Source organism: Pygocentrus nattereri, chromosome 24, assembly GCF_015220715.1.
Source record: "Pygocentrus nattereri isolate fPygNat1 chromosome 24, fPygNat1.pri, whole genome shotgun sequence".
In the NCBI taxonomy this organism is placed as follows: Eukaryota; Metazoa; Chordata; class Actinopteri; order Characiformes; family Serrasalmidae; genus Pygocentrus; species Pygocentrus nattereri.
Window position 1 is genome coordinate 24,204,170 of NC_051234.1, and position 24,964 is coordinate 24,229,133.

General features: G+C 39.5%; 1 protein-coding gene across 1 annotated transcript; it reads right to left on the reverse strand.

Annotated features, from left to right (window-relative positions):
- Window positions 1-4,523: 4,523 nt before the first annotated feature.
- tmprss7 (transmembrane serine protease 7) lies at window positions 4,524-24,826 on the reverse strand. The gene is made up of 18 exons (XM_017722115.2): window positions 24,590-24,826; window positions 21,502-21,706; window positions 20,054-20,184; window positions 19,904-19,971; window positions 19,511-19,704; window positions 18,456-18,491; window positions 18,107-18,335; window positions 16,534-16,658; window positions 14,081-14,193; window positions 13,803-13,909; window positions 13,556-13,692; window positions 12,978-13,085; window positions 12,404-12,511; window positions 10,900-11,016; window positions 7,687-7,885; window positions 6,115-6,383; window positions 5,809-5,945; window positions 4,524-4,731 (listed from the first exon to the last, which is right to left on the reverse strand). The coding sequence occupies exons 1-18, from the start codon at window positions 24,662-24,664 to the stop codon at window positions 4,570-4,572; spliced, it is 2,520 nt and encodes an 839-aa protein (XP_017577604.2). The 5' UTR covers window positions 24,665-24,826; the 3' UTR covers window positions 4,524-4,569.
- Window positions 24,827-24,964: the final 138 nt, after the last annotated feature.

Consider the following 24,964-nt stretch of genomic DNA (forward strand, 5'->3'; position numbering starts at 1 on the left):
TCAAGGAGTTTTGAGAAAACTCCGGGTCCTTCCTGTCTATTTCTGTGCTCAGTCACACTGGATTATGTGATCACTATTTTGCACAAGAACATATTTTTTTGAGCATTCTGAGCATTCTGAACCAGATCAGCCTATCAAGTAGATAATTATAGGATATTTTTATATCAAACAGCTTGATTATTATGTTAACATTGATAAAGTTTCAAAAGGTACCTTTCACTCCCCAGTCCATACAGCCCATATAGGGAAGCTGCAGAAACAGACAAACTAACTGTATTTGTGATGTCATAAAACAACATTCACATATATCTACCTTTACACATGTACCTGGACAGTGTTTAGTCCCGCCCAATTCACACTGAAGGTATAAGGAGTGTTTCAGTTTGGACTACCTTTTTGAAGGGTGGCCAAGCCACATGGTAGCCAATCAACACAGAGGCCATTCACAGACATTAGTCTTTAATTTAATTAAAGGGCTAGAGAGAGGTTGGAAAATCTAAAATGAATTATGACTGATTTGATACATAAAACTATGGGCCTCAAAGTCACAGTGTCAAAAACTGAATCCTAACGTGACCTAGAAAATCATATTGACCCTAAAAATGTTTATTGTCTTACCCCAGTCCTTCTCATTTTCCGTCATTCCTTTCATTTTTCCTATTTGTGGAAGGATTCTAATAAAACTCAAACACTAATCTTCAACAGTTTGTCTTAGCATATTGTATCATTAACAACAACCACTTGCTTTTCTCTCTATAGCTTGATTCCCTTTTCTGTTACCATTTCACATCTGACTCCATTAGTGAGTAAAAGAACATCAGGCTTCAGAATTATTCAATGAATTGTGGTTTATTTATTAGCGATGCTGTGAAGGTGTAGGAACAAACTCTTCGGTGACACCCGTCTCTTGCATCAAAAGATGTTTATTAGCCTTGAGAGGTCGAAGTCACAAACAAGCCTTCGTGAAACAGCTTGGAGAGAATATAATACATACATATAATACATAATGTAATACACACATTTCAGCTCCTGGTTTTACACCTGCTGTGGACGCATAGCCCACATCTGGTTTCTATTAAGACAGCCTCAGTTCGATGTATGGCTCCTCTCAAGCCATATTAGGTATTTAACATACATTTTCTCCAGAATGGCCCTGGTCGCCTAACCCCATATAGGCATTGTTATCATTCAGGGGGCCCCTTTCCTGTCCAGATGCCTCCTGCATCAGCTCCACTGAAACCCTGTGGTCCCACAGAATAAACTCAACCAGGATCTACACAGTATAATAACCAATATAATAGAAATTAATGTTACGACTATAGAATTAATAAGATCAAATTCACCACAGAATCATTTTAAATGGAGAATAGAGATGGCTTGACGTGACCAGTTACCCTTATAGTGATGGTGCATCATTCACCGAATGAAGTAAGTGACTGAACTGGTGATTCGAACAGACAGTTTGAGAGTCAGTTCGATTACCTGAATCAGAGACTCGGTTCAGTAAACTGAATCGAACTTTCCATCACTACTGCTGCTGCTGCTGCGGCTGCTGCGGCTGCACGGGACCCAGCATGCAATGCGGCACAAAGGGACTACTATGAACGCACAGCCATCCGTGCGAGCGGAATTGTGGGCAAACTTTAACAGGCGCGCGCGTCTGGGACCCACAATAGCCGGTCTGATGCCCTGGTATCGGTGATGCCCATGATTAAATTAATAGTGGATAATAACCAGTCACTGTGCAATGAGATGTAACAGCAGCTCGTAGCTGAAACGCTTCTTTAAACAAGCAGCAATGAGAATTTAATATTGGGCCCCGGGTTTCTCTGCTGTATCTCGTTACAAATCAGTGGGGCATGCTGCTACGACAAAGCGGAGCTAATGCTGCTTTGTGTTCCATACTGCATTGATAATCATTAGAGCACTGCAATCCATTTTGAGGTTTACCTACTTATGAAGACTTTGACTGCATACATTTAACATAGGCCTGCGGCATACATCACTAAGCATTGACCTTATGGCTGCATGCACAAGCTTAGGACCCATAAACTAGAGAACCTAGAAAGCAATATCAGGCTTAAAGGCCTAGCACTATCTACTTGTTTCAATGGTTATTTTAACATGCCTTGGTAATCTCCCAAATGCTATCCTAAAAGCCCTTACTTTATTAGCAATCGATTCCAATTCCCTCTTCAAAAGGGAAAAAAAATGCAGGCACGGCTACTAAAAAGAATATTTAAAAAAGATTCTTTTAAACAATCGATATTTTTTTCAACTACAACAATAGATTTGCTACAATCATACTGCTGTTTATGTGGCTACTACTACTCAACATGTACATAACTGCTTATTACCCTGTTAGCTTGCTAGTGAAGCTAAAGGCTACAGAAAATACACAACAACTCTATAGCAAAGATTAAAGCCATACAAAGCAATTGCTTACAATATTTATGGTCAGACTTCTCAAAGAAGCGATGTGCATCAATTTTGCATGGCTATTGGCTAACCTAGCTGAGAACGAGTGCATTCTAATCCTCACTGTCTCAATTGGGCTGTGAGTGGCGCTTTGAGTAACAGGCCCCTTTTCAATACTTTTTTTAAACATGCTCTCACCCACATTAACTCACCGCTCACATGTAGGTATATCACACCTATGTTACACAAATGGCTACTCAGGGCAGAAGAGGTGGGGGGTACAACACAGTGTGGGGCAGACCATTCAAATAGAATGCACTTGCCCTCAGCAGGCCAGCCTCAGTGAGCAAACTGGCCAGCCATGCAAACTATGCAAACTTTGCAATGTGTTTTTTGAGACGTCTGAACAAAACATGTATAAAATTTCACTTGAACTGCCTGAAGTGCCTTTCTTTTAATGCTGTTAGCCATGTAGCCTTTAGCATGTCAGTCAGCAAGCTAGCAGAGTGAAGAAGTTGTATCAGCAGTCAAAACAGAAGTAGTTTGCAACCTAAAGCCCAGCAAATTGAATGTTAAGGTCTTATTGAGCTTTTTAAAGTAGTGTATTGTTATGGCTTACAGATTTGTGTGCCATTACTTTCAGGTTCTGGGCAAATTCTGCTGCCAAAGTTGACACTTCATTTTCGTATAGCAAACTTCACTTGAGCTACTAAAGTAATAAAACAGCCCATAAGATGGCCTCTGAGATTTCATTGTGGGGAAAAGGCAAGAGAATGTTTAAAACACTACTGAAACTGGTCTGCTTAAAGCTAAATGTGTGCTCAAAAATATGACTACAGACCTCATTCTGCAGTTGGCATCACACCCATATGAGGAACTCTGGGTCTACACAGATTTTCACTCTGCTATCACATATGGGGTAAATAAAAATATTCCAAGCCTGCTATGTTTTGTCCTTTGTGCAAGTGTCACTGAATCATCTGAATGTTGAAATATGAATAGTGTTGCATACATTGCTAAAAGCAAGCTAACGCTCTTGTGTACCGACTTGATGTTGCATCAAAATCAGTCTACTAGTATGTAGTCAAACTCTAGGCTACTGCTAAAGCAACTTAACAACCACATGTGAATTCCTAATATGGGCAAGACGCTGCCTACAGAATGATGACACAACCGCTTTAGTAAACAGGGGTAGGTGATATGGCAAATATAAAACATCACAACACTTTTATGACAAAATTGTGAGAAGTATCACAATATTTCATTTTTGGGAGGTTTATGAAAATTTATTTTTCTATGATATATGTAGTTGTTCAGTAGAAGCACTGACAATACATATTCCAAAAGGCATATTGTGACATGATTAGTCACAACATCATCATAATATTGCCTACACCCAAGAGTATAATAATGGGCCTTTTATTATTGTTGAATATTATTATTTTTAGGCCTGTTATTATTGGCATAATCAGGCCCACAGCAGCACTGTGGAGAAGGGAGAAGGCGATCTCCAAAGAAGGAGATCAGAACTTTGAAATAACAAATGTAGGCTCCTGAGTGACGCAACTGTCTAAGCGTTGGCAGTGTCATCAGTAGATCCCTGGTGATGCTACAGCCATCTGTAGGCGGGAGTCCAAGAGAGCACAATTGGCCTCGCTCTCTCTGGGTGGGTAGGATGGCCCCCCTTCTCCCCCATCACTCAACGTGATACTAGTCAGTGCAGGCATCTGTTAGGTGACGTAACAGATCTGGTGGTTGGCGCTTTCCTCTGAGCGCCTTCGGCTGTCCCGTGACGTTGTGTGAGCGGCAGTTCAAAAAGATGCAGTGGCTGGTTTCGGAGGAAGCCTGTGCTAGCCTTCAGCCTCCTAGCATTGGTAGTATCGTGTGATTGGGGTTAGTGTTAGTGAGTGGAATTGGAAATGACTAAACTGCGGAGAAAATTAACAGTAAATCTAAAAAATAAATAGAAAAAAAAAAAAAAAGAAATAACAAATATAATGTTTAGAGGTATTTATTATAACGCTATAATAATATTACATACCCACAAGACATCGCATGTACGATGGCCATGGTAAATGATGAGGTCTGTTGATTGACAGGTTTCATTACTAACAGTGAATGTGCTTGGCTGTGTTTGTTACAGATTAAATATCAGTCGTTAATGTGGCTGTCGATCCAAGAGATGAACTTGGCCACCTTGGTGTACACTCCAGGTAAGTTGGGTCTGCCGCAGCCTGAGCCCCAGCTTACGATGCCAGTCAGAAACCAGCGCCCACCTGATACCTGGCATGACAGAGGACCACCTGAGTCCCCCTGCAGTCAGATAAGAACAAATAAAGACATAGAGAAGGATGTCTTCCACTTCAGCCAGCAGTCAAGAGTGTTACTGTCTTCAATAAGTCAGACTGCTGAGAAAGAAGCATAGAGGGCTCCAGGATGGACATTCTGTTGGTCTACACTGTAGCTGGGTGAGCAAAATTAAACACAATATAAAAAAAACTATGTTTTTCTTCTATCTGTCTTCTACTAGCCTTCCTTGTTTATCTTTTACTACAAAAATTACTCATTTAATCATCAAAATAATAGGTGGATTAATAATATAATAATATAATCGATAGTGACAGCTTTAAAATTCAGCAAATAATCAAATTCACATAAAATGTCCACTTAACTTAGATATAGTCAATCAGCCAAGACATGTTTGGTGTCCACATTTTCTTTAGTTCAGCTCTGGAGCTACTAGGCTAATGATGTTAACAAACGCTACAAGTCAATAGTCACCCAAATGTTGGGTTAATATGACCTTATATGATCTTTGTTATGGTCGCACAGACTGGTTGATGTGGTTTACAGCACAGTATGACAACAGGTGTTGTGCCAAATTACACCTACCCCACAAAATCTGACTCCCTGTTGATTATATGTACATCCTACAGGCATATGGATGCTTGTGGTTTCTATTTATGAACTTCAATTAGAAAATTCAAGATTAATAATTATTTACAAACAGAAAGAACAGAAATCACAGATGTAATCTGTGGCCTGTGTGCATTTTGTTTTTAAAATGTTTTAAAGTTCACTGTAAGTCATATTGTGTCCTAAAACACAACAATACACCAGTATGACCTTAGTGAAGAGCTGGATGTGGTTTGAGCAAGTTAAGAGAAGTTTTGAGCATGTATTTGCAGAAAAGATTTGGGTCACTATTGACTTTTAGTGTTCATTAGTAATGATATCCTTGTAGCTCCAGCACTAAACCAAAGAAATAAACTTCAGACACCAAACATGTCTTGGCTGATCAACTAGTGAGATAAGGGGGGAAACTCAAAACATTCCTTTAAACTGCAAAACAAAAACTAAAACAAGAGTCCTTCCCCTATCTGCACTCACCCTGCAGGCATCCTGCTCTCCGCTGGGCACGCCTGCACACAGCATGCGGGGCGACACAGGGCCGTATGCCCTCTTACACTCACTCTGGCTCATTAAACTCACCTCAGCTTTCTGCAGCACTGTGGGAAGCACCTTATCTGAGAAAGATGTAAAAGAAGGACAAGGTGATTATTGTTATTATTTATGTTAAAAACAGTATTGAAGCTGGTTTGCCATAACGTTACCCAAAATGCACAGTTGACGTACAGTTGAATATAATCTCTGTCTGTAATGTATGTGAGCTACTGTGGTTTCTGGTGCTCTCACCCTGCTCTGAGCGGTAGCCCCAGCCAGTCACCCAGCAGTGGTGTGCATCAGAGAGGGTCTGTGAGGGGGCCGGCAGACAGACAGGCTGGATGAAGGGGGCCAGGCTGCTGGGCCAGGCCTTTCTGAGCTGCAGCAGGGCAATGTCATAATCAAAGCTGCGAGCATTGTAGTACTCGTGCACCACGATGCGGCGGATCTCGGCCGCGTGTTTGGCACTGCCCTGGGTCAGCATGCCCAAATAGGCTATCCACTGGCGAGGATCAGACAGTCTGGTGAGGTCAAATGTTAAATGTCATGTAGGTTCAGATGGAAAGATGGCCTTTTATTTGTGGACTGAGCCCACATGAGCAATTGATTTGTTTTCCTAGTCTGAGAGTCTTTCCTGTATGAGCAAGGTAGCAATGTGAAGCTCTACTTTATATTCTTAGCCTTCCAATCACTGCTTACCAATCTTTACTCATTCAAGCATTTCCTATGAAAAGTCTTCCTGTGAATAGCCTATGAATGTTTTGAATTTGATAGTCGTACAGTTTATTATTTTCTATCCATTTCCAAATGCAAACACAAATTGAAAAGAAGGAGCTGCATCATTGTTGTCAGTGGTTTAAGAATATGCTATGGTGTTTTGCTAAATAACTAGGTTGTGTCAAAATGTGGAAGCAAATGTCTATGCATTAAGTCAACAAAGGTAAGATATAAATGGATCATAAACATTTTTTATGCCTGCTGTGACAGTATGCTTTAGCTTTGGGTGCTTGACAGTTTATGTTTTTAAGTTTGCTGGTGTTCTTTTTCCTTGACTTAATCATGTATTCAGATGAGGTATTTGTAGCTTGGATTAATTTGTTAAAATAAATAGCATATTGCAATTTTTCAACAAGATTTTGACTCTGCATGCAATGTAGATCTGTGTTGAGTCATAAGCGTCTGATATTGTGTTTAATCTTTAGCATGTAGGCCTATATGGAAATATACTTTTTGTCCAAAAGTTTGCAGACACCTGTACATCTAAGGTTTCTTCTGAAAACAAGGGTATCCATTGAGAGTTTGTTCCCCCTTTGCTACTATAACAGCCTCTACTCTTCTGGAAATGCTTTACATCAGATTACTGGGACAGGAACAGCCCAAAGCTATGGCTTTCTACACCTTTAGCTGATGCATGTCATTGGGCATCATGACATTGGGCTCATGTGCTGTTGCTGCAGAGCATCTCATTTTATTGGTAATAAGCATTATCGCTGCTGTTGAAACAAAACCAAAATCTCTATTTTTGCTGTTCTCCATTTTGTAACATAATTTGAAAACATCTGTTGTCCATCACATTGTTTGTAAGTCTGTCTCCATTGACTTACATTAAAGGAAAAGTATGTTTTTTCCTGCTCCTGTAAAGTTACTATTTTGGAGATGCAAGGTTTTGTAGTTTCTGTACAACTGAACACCTTTATCAGTCCACATAAAGTAACTGAATTTACTAATTACAAGAAATGTCTTGCTAGCTGAGCATAATAATCACGTTAAAACTTGTGTAATTGATACTTTTTTGTGTTTCGTGTGTACTTGTTTTGATCTCACCTTTCTCTGCTGAAGCAATGTGCAGCAGAGACGAGCCACTCGCTAGTGATGACAGAAGCTCCGCAGTACAGATGGCCAGAGAAATGTAGACTGACCTGCCATGGCCACTCCCCCTCTACAGCATTGACCCCGCCCACCACCCGCTCCTGAGGATGAGCATTGTCTATCAACCGTTTTACAGGAGTGGAGTGACCGCAGGCTGTAACACACAACATACAAATGAAATTATGCTATACTTTCAACTGAACAAGCCACCGTTTAGTTAGTAGCTTCTAATACTGCAGTTCAAATACTGAACTGATTCAAATGTGCATGTAAATGTCCACAGAAATAAAATGTATTACATCAGCTCTACTTTGTCTTTCAGTTTGCTTACCTTTGGAAATAACTGTGTTGCTAGACAATTTTTTACTTTTGTTAATGTGGACATTATGTACAAATTTATACACGTGAAATCATCACTTTTTACAGTGCAATAGCTTAAATAAATGCTAACAGTTCAGAAAAGTTGATAATAAATGCTTAAAGTTCATAAAGTTCTTTGGCTGGCTTACAGTATAGAGTAATATTTTTAGTATTGTGTAATAATATCTGGAATTCCTACCACTGTTGTAATAAAGCCGAATGTATGAAATAGCATTACATGGCAGTCTGAAAGGGCTGTTTGCCAAGCAAGTTCAGTAAACAGGGCCAACCAGTCAAACAGGTAAGAACTATAAGGAAGGCTATAGACATAGAATAAGTACACATATTAGGGTTGTTTTAAACATAAGTACACCTCTCTAAAATGTGAGGAAAAGAAATTACACAAGGAAAGTCTTTTTAATGAATAATAATAATAATAATAATAATAAATTACATTTATATAGCGCCTTTCACAAACCCATGGTTGCATCTTTATCAGACAGGAACGGTCAGAGACGAGCAATGTTACGTAAATGAAAGAATGCAATCTTGGTGAGGAATTTGATGTGCAGATCAAATTTGAGTGATGGGTCGAGTAAAACACCAAGATTTCTAACGACAGGTACAGACTTAATGAGCAGGCCATCAATACTAACTGAAAAATTGGATGACTTTGATAGTAGAGGTTTAGGGCCAACCAGTATGACTTCAGTTTTAGCAGTGTTTAGCATGAGAAAGTTATAATGCATCCAGAGTTTTAAATCAGAAATACAGTGAATTAGTGTACTGGGAGGGGTATCTGATGGTCAATGCCAATAGAAAAAAGACGAGAAATGAGAACATCAAGATTAACAGTATTAAAAGCTGCATTTAAGTCAAGGAGAAGGAGAATACTGAGAGAACCACTATCAGCAGACCGGAGAAGATCATTAACAACTCGCAGAAGAGTGGGCTCAGTGCTGTGGTGAGTATGGAAACCAGACTGGAATGGCTCATAGAGGGCATTATCACTCAGGAATTTCTGGAGTTGGGAAGCAACCACTCTTTCCATTACTTTAGCTAAAAATGGAAGGTGTGAGATGGGTCTGTAATTTGAAAGAGAAGTCAGGTCCAATTCAGGCTTCTTAAGTATCAGAGTAACTGCAGCAGTTTTAAGGGCAGTAGGAACAGAACCAGAAGAGAGACATGAAATTATCACTGTAGCAATAGGGGTGTTGATTACAGATGAACAGGCCTTGAGTAGAGGGGTGGGGGCAAGGTCAAGCTGACAGGAGGAAGCATTAGACTTAGTGATGAGCTCAGAGACAGAAAAGGAGTCAACAGGTGTGAAACAAGTTAGCTTTGTGTTCAAAGAAGGAGAATCTGTAAATACGAATGGCTGGGAAGCAGAAGAAAAGAGGCTATAGATAATAATAAATAATAAATTAATTTTTAAAATTTTGTTTTGGCTTTGGCTTTGAAATGAAACAATGACTATACGTTTAGTCAATCTGAAATCAAAATAGTTTTTTTTAACTATGTTAGCTTAAGCCTCTGGTCATATTAAGCACAATGTATTACATCTTATCATTTAAAAGACTAAATTGTTGTTTTTCTGAAAATGTGAATCGAATTGTAGTGAACTTTGCCTCAAGGTATGGAAGGAAAATGCTTCTGATTCATGTTGAGTTTTAAATGCAAAGTTATGGAGTACAGATTAGGATAAAATGAAACAAACTGTAACTGTGTGCTACAGAATGCACCTATTTTTCCATACATAAGTGAGAAAAAGTGCATGTATGAGACATGCATCAATCTGAAGGCCAAAACAACATTCCCAGGCTATTCAAATTTATAAAAATAAAATGTAAAACTATGTATTGTTTCCATTGTCTACAGAATGTTTTTTCTAATTATTACTGTGTAAAAGGTTCCTTCAGTCACATAAGTATCCATACACTTGTCAAATTGTCAAAGCATTGTCTATGCATTAAGTCATGAAAGGCAAGCTATAGATGGCCCATAAACATTGTTAACTGTGGCAGTAGGTTTTAGTTTGTCTTTTAGCTTGGCATGCTTGACAGTTTACGTTTTTAAAATAGCTAGTGTTGTTTTTCTTTGACTTTGCCTCTGCTGTCTGATTTGTGTGATTTGTGCGACAGGTGATTATGTAATAACTGGGATGGCCTACCCTAGGGGGGTATGTACGAGAGCATGTGTGAGTCAGTGAACTGCAGAGCTGAGTCATGAGGCTGACAGGTAGCCTTGGCCCTGAAGAGCTCAGATTCATTAAAGCGAGAGAGGCCTTCGCTACAGAGCATGAGCAGTGATCAAAGCCCAGTCTGTTCACATCAACCCACCCCCACCCCCCACAACAACCTACACACACAGCAATTACTACAGAGGGGTCCAGCACTACAGGTCAACTATTACAGAACAGGATTATAATTACATTGCCTTCATGGAAACACAGTGATTGGTTGGAGTAAGAATTACTGTGCTTATAATTTATGCTTGTTGTCCACTTTCCAGAGCAGAGGTTAAGGCTGCAAATGATTTTTAATTGTGAGTGAAAATCAATGAGGACATTTCATAAAGCAAAGCCAGCCAAATAATTTGGCATTTAGTCAACTCTGGCTCTAAAGGGCCCATATCCAACATTTTCCATGTATTTTATTTTTACCCTTTAGATCCACATGGCCATTTTCCAACTTCTCTTTATCATTTAAAATTAACAGGCTGTTTTTATTACTGTGCCTATAAGACTGATATATGACAAATGTGCACTGTGCTTGCTTCAGAGCTGTCCAGATTCTAAATGGAACTCACCACAGTCCTTCTCATCGCTGTGGTCGAGACAGTCAGGGACTCCGTCACACTTTGCGTTCTTCTTTAAGATACAGGCTCCACTGCTGCACTGATACCTGATCCCTGAACAGCTGGTCTCTAAAGAATGTTAAACTGTCTGTTAGTCCAACAGCTCACTGGAAACTTAGATAGGAGTGAGTGATACGGCAGTGCAAAGACAGGTGTGCCACATGTTTGTTTATGCAGTTTATGCAGTTTACTATTGTAATATTATTACTATAACACTGGTTATTATTTACAGGCTTGCTACAATAGGTATACTCGATTTGATTTACAGACAGCTCCATTATTATTGTCACCCTTGGTTAAAAAGGGCCATTAAAAACCTTTGTGGTTAATCAGCTCAGTCTCGCACTGAAAAAAGAGAATATCTAACCTTTAAATACAATTCATTTAGCCTGAGAAATCAAAAACCCTTATTAAAACCACGTCACAAGTAATGGCACCCCTAGAAATTCTTATCAATGAAATGCAACTGAAGTACAGCTGGACGATATGGCAAAAATTGTCATGATGCTTGAAATAAGTTTTCACAATACACTTTTCTGAAGTCCACTCTTAAGTCATCTTTGTCTTCCTGTTTGACTGAGAATTTGAGGCCAAATTCTCTTGGTCATTCATCAGTATGTAGAAGAGAATTAAGAGAATACACTAAATGAAATGAGACAAAAGTGAAATGAGATGACTTTCATTACTGATGATAAAAAATACCTACACACTGGAAAATGCCTGTATCCACTGTGCAGGTAAAATAAAAATAAAGAAAGTTGCCTGGAAGAAAATGAATTTTTAATGGCTAGTTTGAGAGGCAAATGTTTCTCCAAGGACTACCGTCAGAGATTTACAAGAGATGGTAGCATTTTGGGGTAACCAAGTCTCCACCCCTACCAACAAACTATTTGGAAGACACACTAAAAGAATGTTCTATCTTCTAATCACAAACGTGAGCACCTGAAGCTCACCCCTGGAACTACGTTCTCTGATCATATGAGATTTGGTGTGAAAAGATGGACGGGTAAACAGAAGAGAACTCCTTTACCACTGTTGTACGAGGAAGGATCAGTGATGTTTTGCATCTGTTCTTCATTCAAGGACCTTGAGAACCTTGTTACGATATACAGCATCAACGTTTCCATGAAGTACTAGGATATTTTAAATGAAAATCTGCCTGCTTCTGTCCAAAAAAGCTAAAACTAAGTCATGGTTGGATCTTTCAGCAGATTAGATCCTTTTTGATTAAAGTCTTTGTTTTTTTTTTTAGACTAAATCAATTTGAATTAAAGATCTGGTACTTTCAGTGTAAGATTGAAATCATTTACTACAAAGATGTTTATGACCTTTTGAACCCGTCTTTACCAAGGGTGCCAATAGTTATGGAGCTGACTGTATTACAATAATGACAACATATCATCATACTGGCCACCCTTAAATGCAGAATTGTAAGTGGACAGGGAGGATATTTTACCCTGGGTACAGTTTGTCTCATCTCTGCCATTGGGGCAGTCATTCTCTCCATTGCAGACATACAGGGGGTGAAGAGGGGAGGAGCCTACACAGTTTTTGATAGGGTTTGCTGCAAGATAAAGCATTTTCATTTGTTAGTTTGTAAGGGGGGATTCTAATACAAACATCTTACAGATGTTAAAATATTTTCACTTAGAAAATCAACAGAACATGTCATTTGTTCAAACTTCTGCATAGGACTGTACATAGGACTGTCGTATCTAATTTCTATATGTAAATATTCACTGCATAATTTAATACTGTATACTAAGCATAAATTATTAATAAACTATTAACTAATTAATGAGTATTTCCCAACTTTTGAACAGTAGTATAGGTTCAGATGGACTGATGTACTTTCCTTTTTCATTAAAGCGGTGCATAAATATACATACATGACCAATTCTGGAGGCCTGGCTACTAAAAAAACACAGGCATTTGCCCTCCTGGTCTCTGGTTCAGAAATCAGCCATTCCACTTTCATAACGAGAGCTATCTGACTGATTTGATTAGTGATGGAGAAAAGGCGGACATACAGCAGAAGACTTCATCACTCTCATCCTGACAGTCGTCCAAGCCATCACAGCGACGCTCTCTCTCCACACACAACCCCGTAGTGCACAGGAAGTGACCCTCAGGACATGCTATAGGAAAAAAACGAGAAACAAGTGAGAAAGGCATAGTGCACTATCATAAGAAGTCATGAGAAGGAAAACACATCCTTTACAGGGAAAAGACTTGCCTTTTTGCAGTATTTCCTATTTATTTACCTGGTTTAACATCTTGGAAAAAAAAACATAAAATTAAAAAATGTCCCATAACTTTAGCCCAGGCCCTAATATGTCAAATTCAGCAAATAAACAGTAATTTTGCACTAAAATGTGCAGAAGTGTGTTCTTTGTAGAGAATGTGTTAACTTATTTTCACTTAGAACTCAACTCACTCAACTACTTGGTCAATGGACCAAGGTGCCCAGACTTTTGCACACCTTAAGTCAGAATTCATGAATGCTGCTTATATAGAACTTCCTAAGGAAGGCCCCAGACATCTGACAGGCAGGGTATACTGTCAGCATTCTGCTGTTTATTCCAGATGGGATTATCGTTGCTCTTACGTTGGCTAATGTTGAAGCTGCTGTAGGTGGCGCTGAAGGGCTGCTCGGCGCTGCGGGAGCTGCAGCGAAACACCACCTCCACACTTCGCTCAGGAATGCGGAAGACAGTCACATGACTCACATAGGTGCCACAGTATCTGCAGAACACAACAGAGAGAAGTTCATCAATTTGAGTATTTATGTAGGAATTATTAAGCGATCCAAAACACAACACCACATGCTGTGCCACAATTATATAAGCACTTACATGGCCTCATTGACCTTCCACCAGCCGTGTTCACACGGGGCCAGGTCTTTCAGGGAGAGGATGTAGTTCTGGAACTTAAGAGCCACTCCAAGGGCACTGTTTGGGGTCTGAAACATCACCAGTCCACAAAAAAACCTCAATATAAAGACTTAAAGATTAATTCCATCAACTGAGAGTAAGTTAAGTTGTTCAGACATAGGCAGAAGCCAATCTTGGTACATTTGCACTGATACATTTCTAACTATTTGATCTAAGAAACATGTAACATGGTGAAGAACCTGTAGCCTCCAGGTGCAGGAGCACAGAGCAGGGAGCAGGCTGGGGTAAAATGGGCTGGTGATTTCTCCCGCTGCAGTAGGCGCTGCTGGAATCTCAATCACGCTGATGCACTCTACATAAGAAAACAGACTAGCTTACAATCCAACACATGCACCACCATACTATGAACTCAGTCAAGTACATGTACTATATGGACAAAAGTATGTGGACAATTATACATCAAACCAACAAGAGTTTGTTGCACATCCCATTTCAAAACCATGGGGATTCATATGGATTTGCCCCACATTGCATCTATAACAGCCTCAACTCTTCTGTGATGGCTTTCCACAAGATTTTGGAATGTGTCTGTGGGAATTTGTGTCCATTCAGTCGAAACAGTGTGGACAAGAAGGCCTGGCTCGCAATTTATGTTCTAATTCATCCCAAAGAAGTCCTGTGTCCTGTGTCCTGCCTCAATGACTACCATCCTGTTGCACTCATTCACATCATCATGAAATGCTTCGAGAGGCTTGTCATGAGGCACGTTAAAGACCAGCTTCCTCCTTCACTGGACCCACTGCAATTTGCATATCGCCCCAACCACTCAACAGACGATGCCATCTCCACCACACTCCACCTGGCTCTCACCCACCTGGACAATAAGGACACCTATATCAGAATGCTGTTCTTAGACTTCAGTTCAGCATTCAACACCATCATCCCTCAGCAGCTGATTGAAAAACTGAGCCTGCTGGGCCTGAATGCCTCCATCTGTGACTTGGTCCTGGATTGACTGAGAGACCTCAGTCAGGATAGGTAATAACATCTCCAGCATCACCATACTGAGCACCAGTGCCCCTCAGGGCTGTGCGCTTTGTCTGCTGCTGTTTACTTTGCTAACTCATGACTGTACTGCAAAGTACAGCTCAAACCACATCATCAAGTTTGCTGATGACACGACTGTGGTGGGTCTGATCAGCAAGAATGATGTGTACAGAGAAGAGGTGCAGTGGCTAACGGACTGGTGCGGAGCCAACAACCTGCCTCTGAATGTGGACAAAACTAAGGAGATGGTTGGTGACTTCCGAAGAGTGCGAGGTGATCACCCCCCATTTAACATCACTGGCTCTGCTGTGGAAATCATCAGAAGTACGAAGTTCCTCGGAGTCCACATCACAAGAGAACCCCACCTGGCTCCTCAACACCAACCCCATAGCCAAGAGAGCCCAGCAGCACCCCTACTTCCTGCGGAGACTGAAGAAGGCTCATCTCCATCCTCCCATCCTCCCCATGTTTTACAGGAGGACTGTGGAAAGCATCCTGAGCAGCTGCATTGCCTGGTTTGGGAATTGCACCGCCTCCAACCGCAAGATCCTACAGCGTATAGTGAGGACAGCTGAGAAGGTCACTGGGGTCTCTCTCCCCTCCATCAAGAACATCTACACCACACATTGTATCTGAAAAGCTACCAGCATTGTGGACGACCCCATCCATCCCTCACATGGACTTTTTTCACTGCTGCAGAAGGTACCAGAGCATCCATGCCATCACTGCCAGACTCTGCAACAGCTGTGTTCCTCAATCGATCAGGTTTTTAAACTCACAAGGACTGATCTGAAAGCCCCCCTCACACGCATACTCTACACTCACACACACTCCTCTTTTGATGCTCTACTTGCACTATCTGGAACATTGCTGCTAACACTGTGTTTACACTGTTTACTCAAGATTTACTACCTTAATAACTGCTGTGCTTATGTATGTTATCTGACTGCTTGACTCACAGGTCACAGCATGTTAAATATCTCTGCACCTTATTCCACTACCTCATGTCCAGAATGAGTGCTGTGTTGGTGCTGCACTGTCCTGTCTGTTTACTGTGTCTAATTTCTGTTTAATTTATTGTATTTATTGTTTCTAGCTTAATTTTTTGTTTGCACACTATGTCTGCACGTTGGCCCTTTATGTACTTTCTGTTCCTTGCTGCACCATGTTGCTCCTGGAGCAATTTCGCTCCACTGTGTACTTGTACATAGATGGAATGACAATAAAAGCCTCTTGACTTGATTTGATTTGACTTGAAAAGTGTTCAGTGAGGTTAGGTGCTATGCACTTCAAGATTCAGTGACCCTGCTCTTGGGTTTGTGTGGTCTGCTGTTTCATAGTTGAGCTGTTATTGCTTCTAGATGCTTCCATTTCACAATAATAGCACTTACAGTTGACCAGGGCAGATCTAGAAAGACAGAAATTTCAGAAACGTACTTGTGGCAAAGGCGCCATCCTCTGAAAGTGCTTAAAGTGTGTAAAGTTACTGAGCTCAGTACCCATTTTACTGCCACTGTTTGTCTATGGAGACTGCAAGGCTATGTGCTTGATTTTATACACCTGCTTGCAATGGGTGTGGCTGAAACACTTGAACTCAATAATTAGGAGGGGTGTCCACATACGTTTGGCCTAATAAGATACATACCCTGCTCAGAGACGGCCTGGAAGAATCCTCGGAAGCTCTTGTTCCCCTGTGCGAGTCTGAAGGACAGCAGCATGACATTGGAGGTGGAGACAAGAGAGAGTGGAACCCGCACTGATTCACACAGTCTGGAGAGAAAAACAGACTAGAGCTGGTCAGTCTAGGACTTAATGTTAATGTGACTTTTAATGATTTTTAGCACATAATTTTAAATGTTTCACTCAAAAAGGTTTCAGAATAATATACTGTAATAATCTAATTACAATAATATTTTGTCAGTGATAGGATTACCATACATAAGCATATTATTACATAATTACAATGCTATTTTACATTAGGAATAGCACATTATATCTGTTTTATATTGTATGGTGCAAAAGTCACTTCATTTAAGTTATTCATTTTTCAGCATCACAGAAAAAGGAAAAACGTAATATCATACAGTACTGTGCGAAAGTTTTAGGCATCTAAGCAAATTTTTAAACAATTTACCTCAGCAGTGAATTTATCACAATATAAGTTAGAATAAAGTCATATTCATAAATCAAATAACCATAGAAAACATAAAACCATATAAATATAACCATACATACATATAACCATGAAAAAAAAAAGTAACAAGAATTTCTTGGGTCCATATTTTTCCTTGACACCTTCACAGCTGCTACAGAGACTTGTTAACATCATCAATTATATCATGAGCACAATTTACTGAAGCACTGATTGGTCAAACCAGGAGTTGCTTTTTAACTACATATAATACTGGGCTTCCCTGAGGAGAGGTTTGAAAATGGTTAAACAAACACGCTAACATCCATAAAATCACTATAATATATATATATATATATATACACACACACACACACACACACATGCACACACACACATATATATATATATATATAGATAGATAGATAGATAGATAGATAGATAGATATGTAAAATCATTATTAATTCATATTCTATACATTTTGTTTATTCAAATACACTTTTCTCAGCAAATAAACACATACCACAAAAAAAGATTTTGAAAATGTTTTCTTGGGTGCCTAAGACTTTCGCACAGTACTGTATTTTTTTTTATGTAGTATGCCCATCTTGTCTTTATTACAGTCTTTATTGCATTTTATTCTTTTCAGTAGTCTTGCTTTCAGTTTTTCAAAAGAATCTGCAAGGATATTTTTTCACACCTCCATAGATCAGTCTTAGAAGTTGGCTACAATTTCTACTTTTCACGATCCAAATAATCCCAAACATGTGGATTTTGTCAGCTTTTAAGCAAGACTGAAGCTTGATTTTCTCTGAAGATGAAAACATAAAGTACTGCTCATCTAGTAGTGAAAGTTTTGGCAGTCTACCATGCCTTTAACGGTGTTATGAGGCCTATTTTTTTGTATCTTACATTAATTCTTTATTCATTCATTAAATACATTAACTCTAGCTTTGGAAACTTTATAATCTTATCTATCTATTATCTATTATCTATCTGCCCAGAAATATCTGCTGAAAAATTAATAACTTATTTAGTAGCTGTTTTGACATGAAATTAAAATTAAATTAATAAAGGTTGGTTAACCTGTGCACTATCTTTGCTCTCATGGGCAGCAGGGCATCATACACAGTGAGCGCGTCATAGATGCAGTCAGTGGGCTCGATGTCTAGGCTGTTCACTGTGAGGCGGATGATGGAACCAGGAGCAGACGTAAGCTTGATGTGGCAGCTCAGGCCTCCCCATGATGAGAAGACGTTTAAGGGAACCTTCACTTCAGGCAGACCTGCATACAGCTTATCCACACACTCTGAGCCTGAGCGAGCCAAAGAAAAAAGAATCGCAAATTTCAATTAGAGACGTTTGCAGTTATTGCTTTTTACACACTTGTAACCAGATGGACAATAACGCTCCTCATGCAAGTAAGGCAACTGACCTGTTGCAGTAGATGTGTAGTCTGACCGAAGAGCAACTAAGGAAAAAAAAGAAAGCCATGTAAATCTAAAAGTTCAATAAAAATTATAAAATGGACAACTGTGCACATAAAATCGGATTGGCTGAAACAGGTCTAAAGCTACTGTAAAATACTCTGTATGCAAACATTTCTTTAACTTCCAAGATGGCCATCAACCACAAGTTATTCATTTTGCTGTAGACATTTCTGATGAGAAATAAAAGAAGATCCACTTGCATAAGGAAGGTGAAGGAAAGAAAAACTTGCCAAAACTGGAGTTAAAAGATATAGAGAAAATGGGACTCCTTACAACAGACCACCAAGACCACCAAAACTGCCCCCATCTGATAAACAGTACTTAAAAATGAGGAGAAAATGAAGCTGCTTCAGATCTGAAAAATCCACAGGTGTTTCTGTCCATCCTTCCACTGTGAGAAGACCACTAAATGCTATGGGTTTATAAGGATGAGTAGCTGAGAAGAAGCCCTTACTAAGAAAAGGAAATGGATTTAACAGAACATTTGCAAATGAAACAAAGAAGCTGCTGATGATCTCAGAACAATGCACTGACCACTGACCAAGTCCAGCACTCAGCATCACTGAATGAGTTTAGGATTTCTTGGATTGTCAAAAGCAGAAAATGCAACCGTCTTCTAACCGACTGAACTTTGGAGGTGTCGAAAAACATTCCAGCAGATTTCTCTGAAAAACTGAAAGCAAGTCTACTGAAAAGAATGGAACCTGCAATGAAGACACACTAAATACTGGAAAAACTGACAGTATATTTAGTTGTAAAAACTTGATACTTGATACTTTTAATAAAAACTTTTATCTGATGCTGAAAAATAAATAACTTGAACTTAATGGTCTCTGTGACTTTTGCATAGTACTGTATAAAGGCAATATATATACTGTGTGTGCATGTATATGTATATATACAGTATACACACACACACACATACACACACACACACACACACACATATATATATATACATACCACATATGTTATAAACAAGCACATTTTGTCATCCTACCATTGATGAGGATGGAGTCAATGTCCACAGGCAGGCCCAGCAAGAAGCCTACAGAAGACCTGTTCTTTAGAGAAGTGAGCACCGAGTCTCTGAGGATAGCACTCACACACTCCTCACACACTGTGGGGGTCTTTAGCCTCGGCACCACAAAGATCATCCAGAAATGCACTAGCACTCCACCTTTGTCATTATTACTGATACGAGAAAGACAAAAATTAAGCACATGCATGAATAAACTCATTTAAACTTTCAAAACTTTATCAGAGTGAAGACAAATGAAGCATAATTTTATGAACTCAAGCACGGTGGTGCTTCTCAAATTCAAAGACTAAAACTGGCTTTGATCTGTGTGAGGAAATGGGGCCTACAGTGTGGCCTACTGTGATGCAGTACCTGAGGTCAGATATAACGGTGTGCTTGTAGAGTCTGGATACTGATGATGATCTGTATACAGAGCTCACCTTTGTAGAAAATTATAAGAATGATTCATATTATACTAATTCAATTATGAATAAGTAAAATGTGAAACGTTAATTCACGTACCACGTGTTGGATTTGATTTGCCATGGATACAAATTCACTGGAGTCTGCATGACGGTACTCTGGTATGTACTTAATATTGGCAACACGAAACATGCCAGCAAAATACACCCCACTGTTGCTTTCTCGCCGAACTGTCAACAGTACAACAGGACAAATGCAACAAATGCCTTTAGTTCATTTCTCAGAATGTTCAAAAGTTATTGAAAAAATACATTTTTGTACAAAACATTGGGCAAAGTAATAATTTAGTTGTATTTTAAGATAATATTTTCTGCAAATGTCAATGCATAGTAGTTTTATATTTAATTAAATTAAAAAAAAGTTTGGACACCCTACTAAATCAATGAGTACTTTGTAACAGCCTCTTTAGCAGCTTTTAAACAGTTTCATATCCAGCTAATTTTTGTTTTAGTTCAATGGCTTCTCTTTACAGAACGCTACTTGTTTTGCATTACTTCTGGGCTGTCTTGCATGCACAGCATGTTTAAAATCTACCCACAGATCATCACTGATGCTTAGGTCAGAGGACTGTGAGGACCATTTCAAAAGCATCGGCTTGTGTTTTATAAAGAAGTTTACAGTGGATTTTGAGGTATGTTTTGGATCATTGTCCTGTCATAGAAGCCAGCCTCTTTTCAGCATCAGTTTTCTGACTGAGTATGTCACACTTGCTTCCAGAAGTTGCTAATATTTGGAGGAATCCATTCCTCCATCTACCTGTTCAGTATTTCTAGTGCCACGCTCTGCCGCACAACCCCAGCACACAACAGGCCTACCCTCATATTTAACAGCACACATTTTTGGTGATTGTGGCCAAAGTATTCACTTTTTACTTCATCAGTCTACATCACTTGTTTCCAAAAATGACTTATCTAGGTCATTTTACACACATTTTGTGTCTCAGGTAAGGTTTCAGTTTCACCACATCAGCACTTTGCTGTCATATGGAGGTTTTGCTTTGCCTTTTTGACCAACATAGAAACAAATCTGAGAGATTTCTTGATCTACCTGATCTTGCCTTGACTTCCACAGCTCCTTTTAACTGACATTTCTTAATGACATTAAAAATAGTGGAAATTACAAGCTGAAAATACTTTATCTCTTTAAAGCATTCCCCTGCTTTGTAGGCTTCAATTACCTTCATTGTCAGATCATCTTCTAGCTGCTTAGAGGAGCTCATGGTTGTCCAGTGTCAAGTTTTGAAGAGTCTGAGAATTTATTACACTCTGGAATTGTCGTCAGCTGACAATGCCTAATGAAAATTCTTGACTTGCCTATCCCGTGCCAATGATTCAATTAGGGCATAAACTAATTAAGTCCTGAGACTTTACAACTGGAAGAGTGTCCAAACTTTTTCATATGCCACATCATTAGAATGTGTCTTTAAATGCTCTTATATGTGTGTGTGTGTGTGTGTGTGTGTGTGTGTGTGTGTGTGTTACACTTACATGTAAAATACCAAAGGAGTGACCACATAATGATCACAGTGACAAACACCACCACTGTGATGATAATGACCAGATGCTGCAGGTTAACCAGTAGTTTCTTCTTCTTCTTCAACTTCTTGGCTCTCCTTCTACGCCCATAATATGTTCTACAAAGCTTATTCAGCATGGCATCCACTGTGGCCACCTCCACAGACACATCCGCCACCTAAAAACGCAAACATCCACAAGGTATGTAGATATTCTCATACATAACATGGAATATGAAAAGTAAAAACCATAGCAGTAACTTACTGCTTCATTGTGCAAAAAGAACACATTGGATTGACTTATAAGCAAACATAACAATGTTGCCAGCTTATTAGGTCCATCTACAATAAAACTGGACAATTTGATCAGAAACACCTACCATATATACATCAGGCATGACATTACAACCACCTCCTTGTTTCTACACTCATTGTCCTCTTTACCAGCTCCACTTACTATATAAGAGCACTCTGTAGTTTGACAATTACAGACTGTAGCCCATCTGTTTCTCTGATACTTTGTTACCCCCTTTTACCCTGTTCTTCAGTGGTCAGGACCCCCATAGACCCTTACAGAGCAGGTACTATTTGGGTGGTGGATCATTCTCAGCACTGATGTAACATTGACATGGTGGTGGTGTGTTAGAATTGAATTCTCAAACAAATTGTACTCAAAGAAAACTTACTTTTCCAGCTTTACCTCTAGTACACAATAGCAAAAAAAGGCTTGTATTTGCATTGCAGACATTGTGACATCTGGTTCCTATCACCATCAGTTTAAATAAATTCTCTACAATGAACCATTTGACATCAAAGCCCTCTGAATCACTGTGTTTACATCTTAATGATTTTAAGAAATTGTGAGAAAGCATACAACCAATTAAATCCACTTAATTGCCCTTTAAATGGTTCAGTCATTGTATACTTAACCAAAACATATAAGTCGATCAAAAGAGTGAGTCACAGATGCGACCAACATTGGCCAGTCTCTGTCACCGATAAAACCTTCGTGGGCTCATTATTATTGCAGTATCCTCTATTGTGTGTTGTATTATAGTGTGTACAGGAAATGAGAGGTTACAGATTTCGATTAAAGATAACTGCTCCGTCTGGGTACTTTCTTATCAGCCTCAGATATCGTTGCCACTGCTGGTTAGAATTACTCATTCATGCCAATCACATTCTGAAAAGGATCCAATTAGGTTACACCGTCTTCCACTAGCAGGGTTCGGGCTGAGCTCACAGGTCTTCAGCTGAATGCCTCTGAGGGGAGGGACAGTATTACTATGTGTTTTAAATGGGCTCTTACTGAACATGCCACCCAGATTTACAGCAGTGACGCAGAAGAAAATTATATTGTGGCAAATAAAAACACATTTAGTTATTTACTTGTTTTAAAGTCATTTCATCTGGAGATTCTAGAGAACTGTGAGTCTATTGGCAGATTATTTTGATGAACTGTCTGACAAAGTCAGAGACAGTAGCTCATCTGCTGCTGCACAGTTTGTGTTGGTCATTCTCTAGTCCTTCATCAGTGGCCACAGGACACTATTGGCTGGATTTTTTTGGTTGGTGGATTATTCTCAGTCCAGCAGTGACACTGAGGTAATTAAAAGCTGCAGCAGCACTGCTACGTACTACTCCAGCGTTAGTGCAGTGCTGAGAATGATCCACCATGTCACGTGGGGGTCCTGACCGTGAGGAACAGGGTAAAAGTGGGCTAAGAAGTATGCAGAGAATCTGAAATGGCCTACAGTCAGTAACTGAAAAATTACTACAAATTGCTCCTATACAGTAAGCGGAGCTGATAAACTGAACAATGAGTGTAGATACAAGGAGGTGGTTTTAATGTTATGGCTAATCGGTCTTTAAGTGCATAAAAATATCAAGAAATAAATTCAATAATCTTAGAATGTTCTGGCAACAATCTCAAAATAGAGAAATATTAAGTATGTCGACTAGATTTAAGATGATGTCACTTTCTAGTATCTCTCCTTTTGTAGTGTAAAGAGGCTGAAGTTTGGCCTCAGTCATGGAAAACAGAGGAGCCGAGCAGAAGCTCCCGGAGAGGCCGCGGATGAGCTCAGGCCAGGCTGGTGTCTGAGGTCAGATGTTCAGCCTCATGGCGTTTCAGTCATACATTATTTATACGATGTCGTCCCAAGTTACACGTTTTCCTTACTTACGATGAGATAAGCAGGATGGACCGGCTAAAATAAAAGGGTCTTCAGTTTCACTACGACCTCCAAGCAAAAGCCTAAGGTTTGAGAAGTAGCTTAATTTGTGCTTCTGTACTGCAGCTCTGTAACGAAGAGCATGTTAAAAGAGCAGTAAAGTCAAAATTCAGTTGGATACTTCATTTTTATTTTGCTTACTTTTTTTTTTTTTTTAGATTCGTTGACCTGGTCATGTGACTTAAGCGGAACGAGTATGTTCTTGTATTTTTTTTTATTGTTTTATCTGTTTTATATTTGTCAACTCTGTCTAATCCTACAGTCTTTCATTGGTCAGACAAATAATAAAACAGACAGAACACAAATATATATATATATATATATATATATATATATATAAACAACGTAACCGTGGCACGCCATTGTCACGTGACTAGATACTAGGCTCAGACTATATTTAATATTTCTCTAACATTTTTTTTATTCTTTGCCAAAGTAACTCACAACGAGTGAAAATTACGTTCTTGTTTTTTATATGTATATATTAATTGTTTTATGGGTGTTTTTGAGACCAGTCATAAGTCTCAGCGGACAAAATTAACAAGAGACATAAAGCAAATGATAAATAATGAAATAATTGCAAATTAAAAAAACCTAACTGCCCACCAATGCAAACCTGACATTTGCCTAAGTTATGTTTTTCTATATTTTTATAATATTCTGCTTTAAAGACTAAGCATATTTACAGCTTTTGTGGAGGTTAATAAATGAATGAATAAATTAGCATAACCGTTGTTCATGAACGTCACTAGTTACTTTGCGTCACATGGAAAAACGTGAAAAAAAAAAAAAAACACCACCACAAACAAAAACATAACCGTCACTCACACTCGCGCTCTCCTCGCGCGCCGCGGCCGTGTCATCCTTGCTCCCCGCGCCGCTGTCTTCGCACGCCGTCTCCATAGCAGCGGCACATTACTCGGGCGCGCGTGTGCGCAGATCAATCGAATCGAACGGAATCAAAGCGCCGTCGACTCCGCGCGCTGTAGCCCGCCGTTCTGAACATCATCAGCGAGCGAAGCAGCAAAGCTAAAGCGAGAGAGCAGCAGGGCAGTAAGAGCATCCGGCGAGCCACCGTAACCTTATCCGCGAGGGACACACGGGCTGCTCCCGTTTCACCTTTTCGGTAATCTGATGGAAGCGTTGTTGTCTGTACTTGAGCAAGAAGCCTAGTGGCTTCACCTGAGTTGAGTGAATTAATGT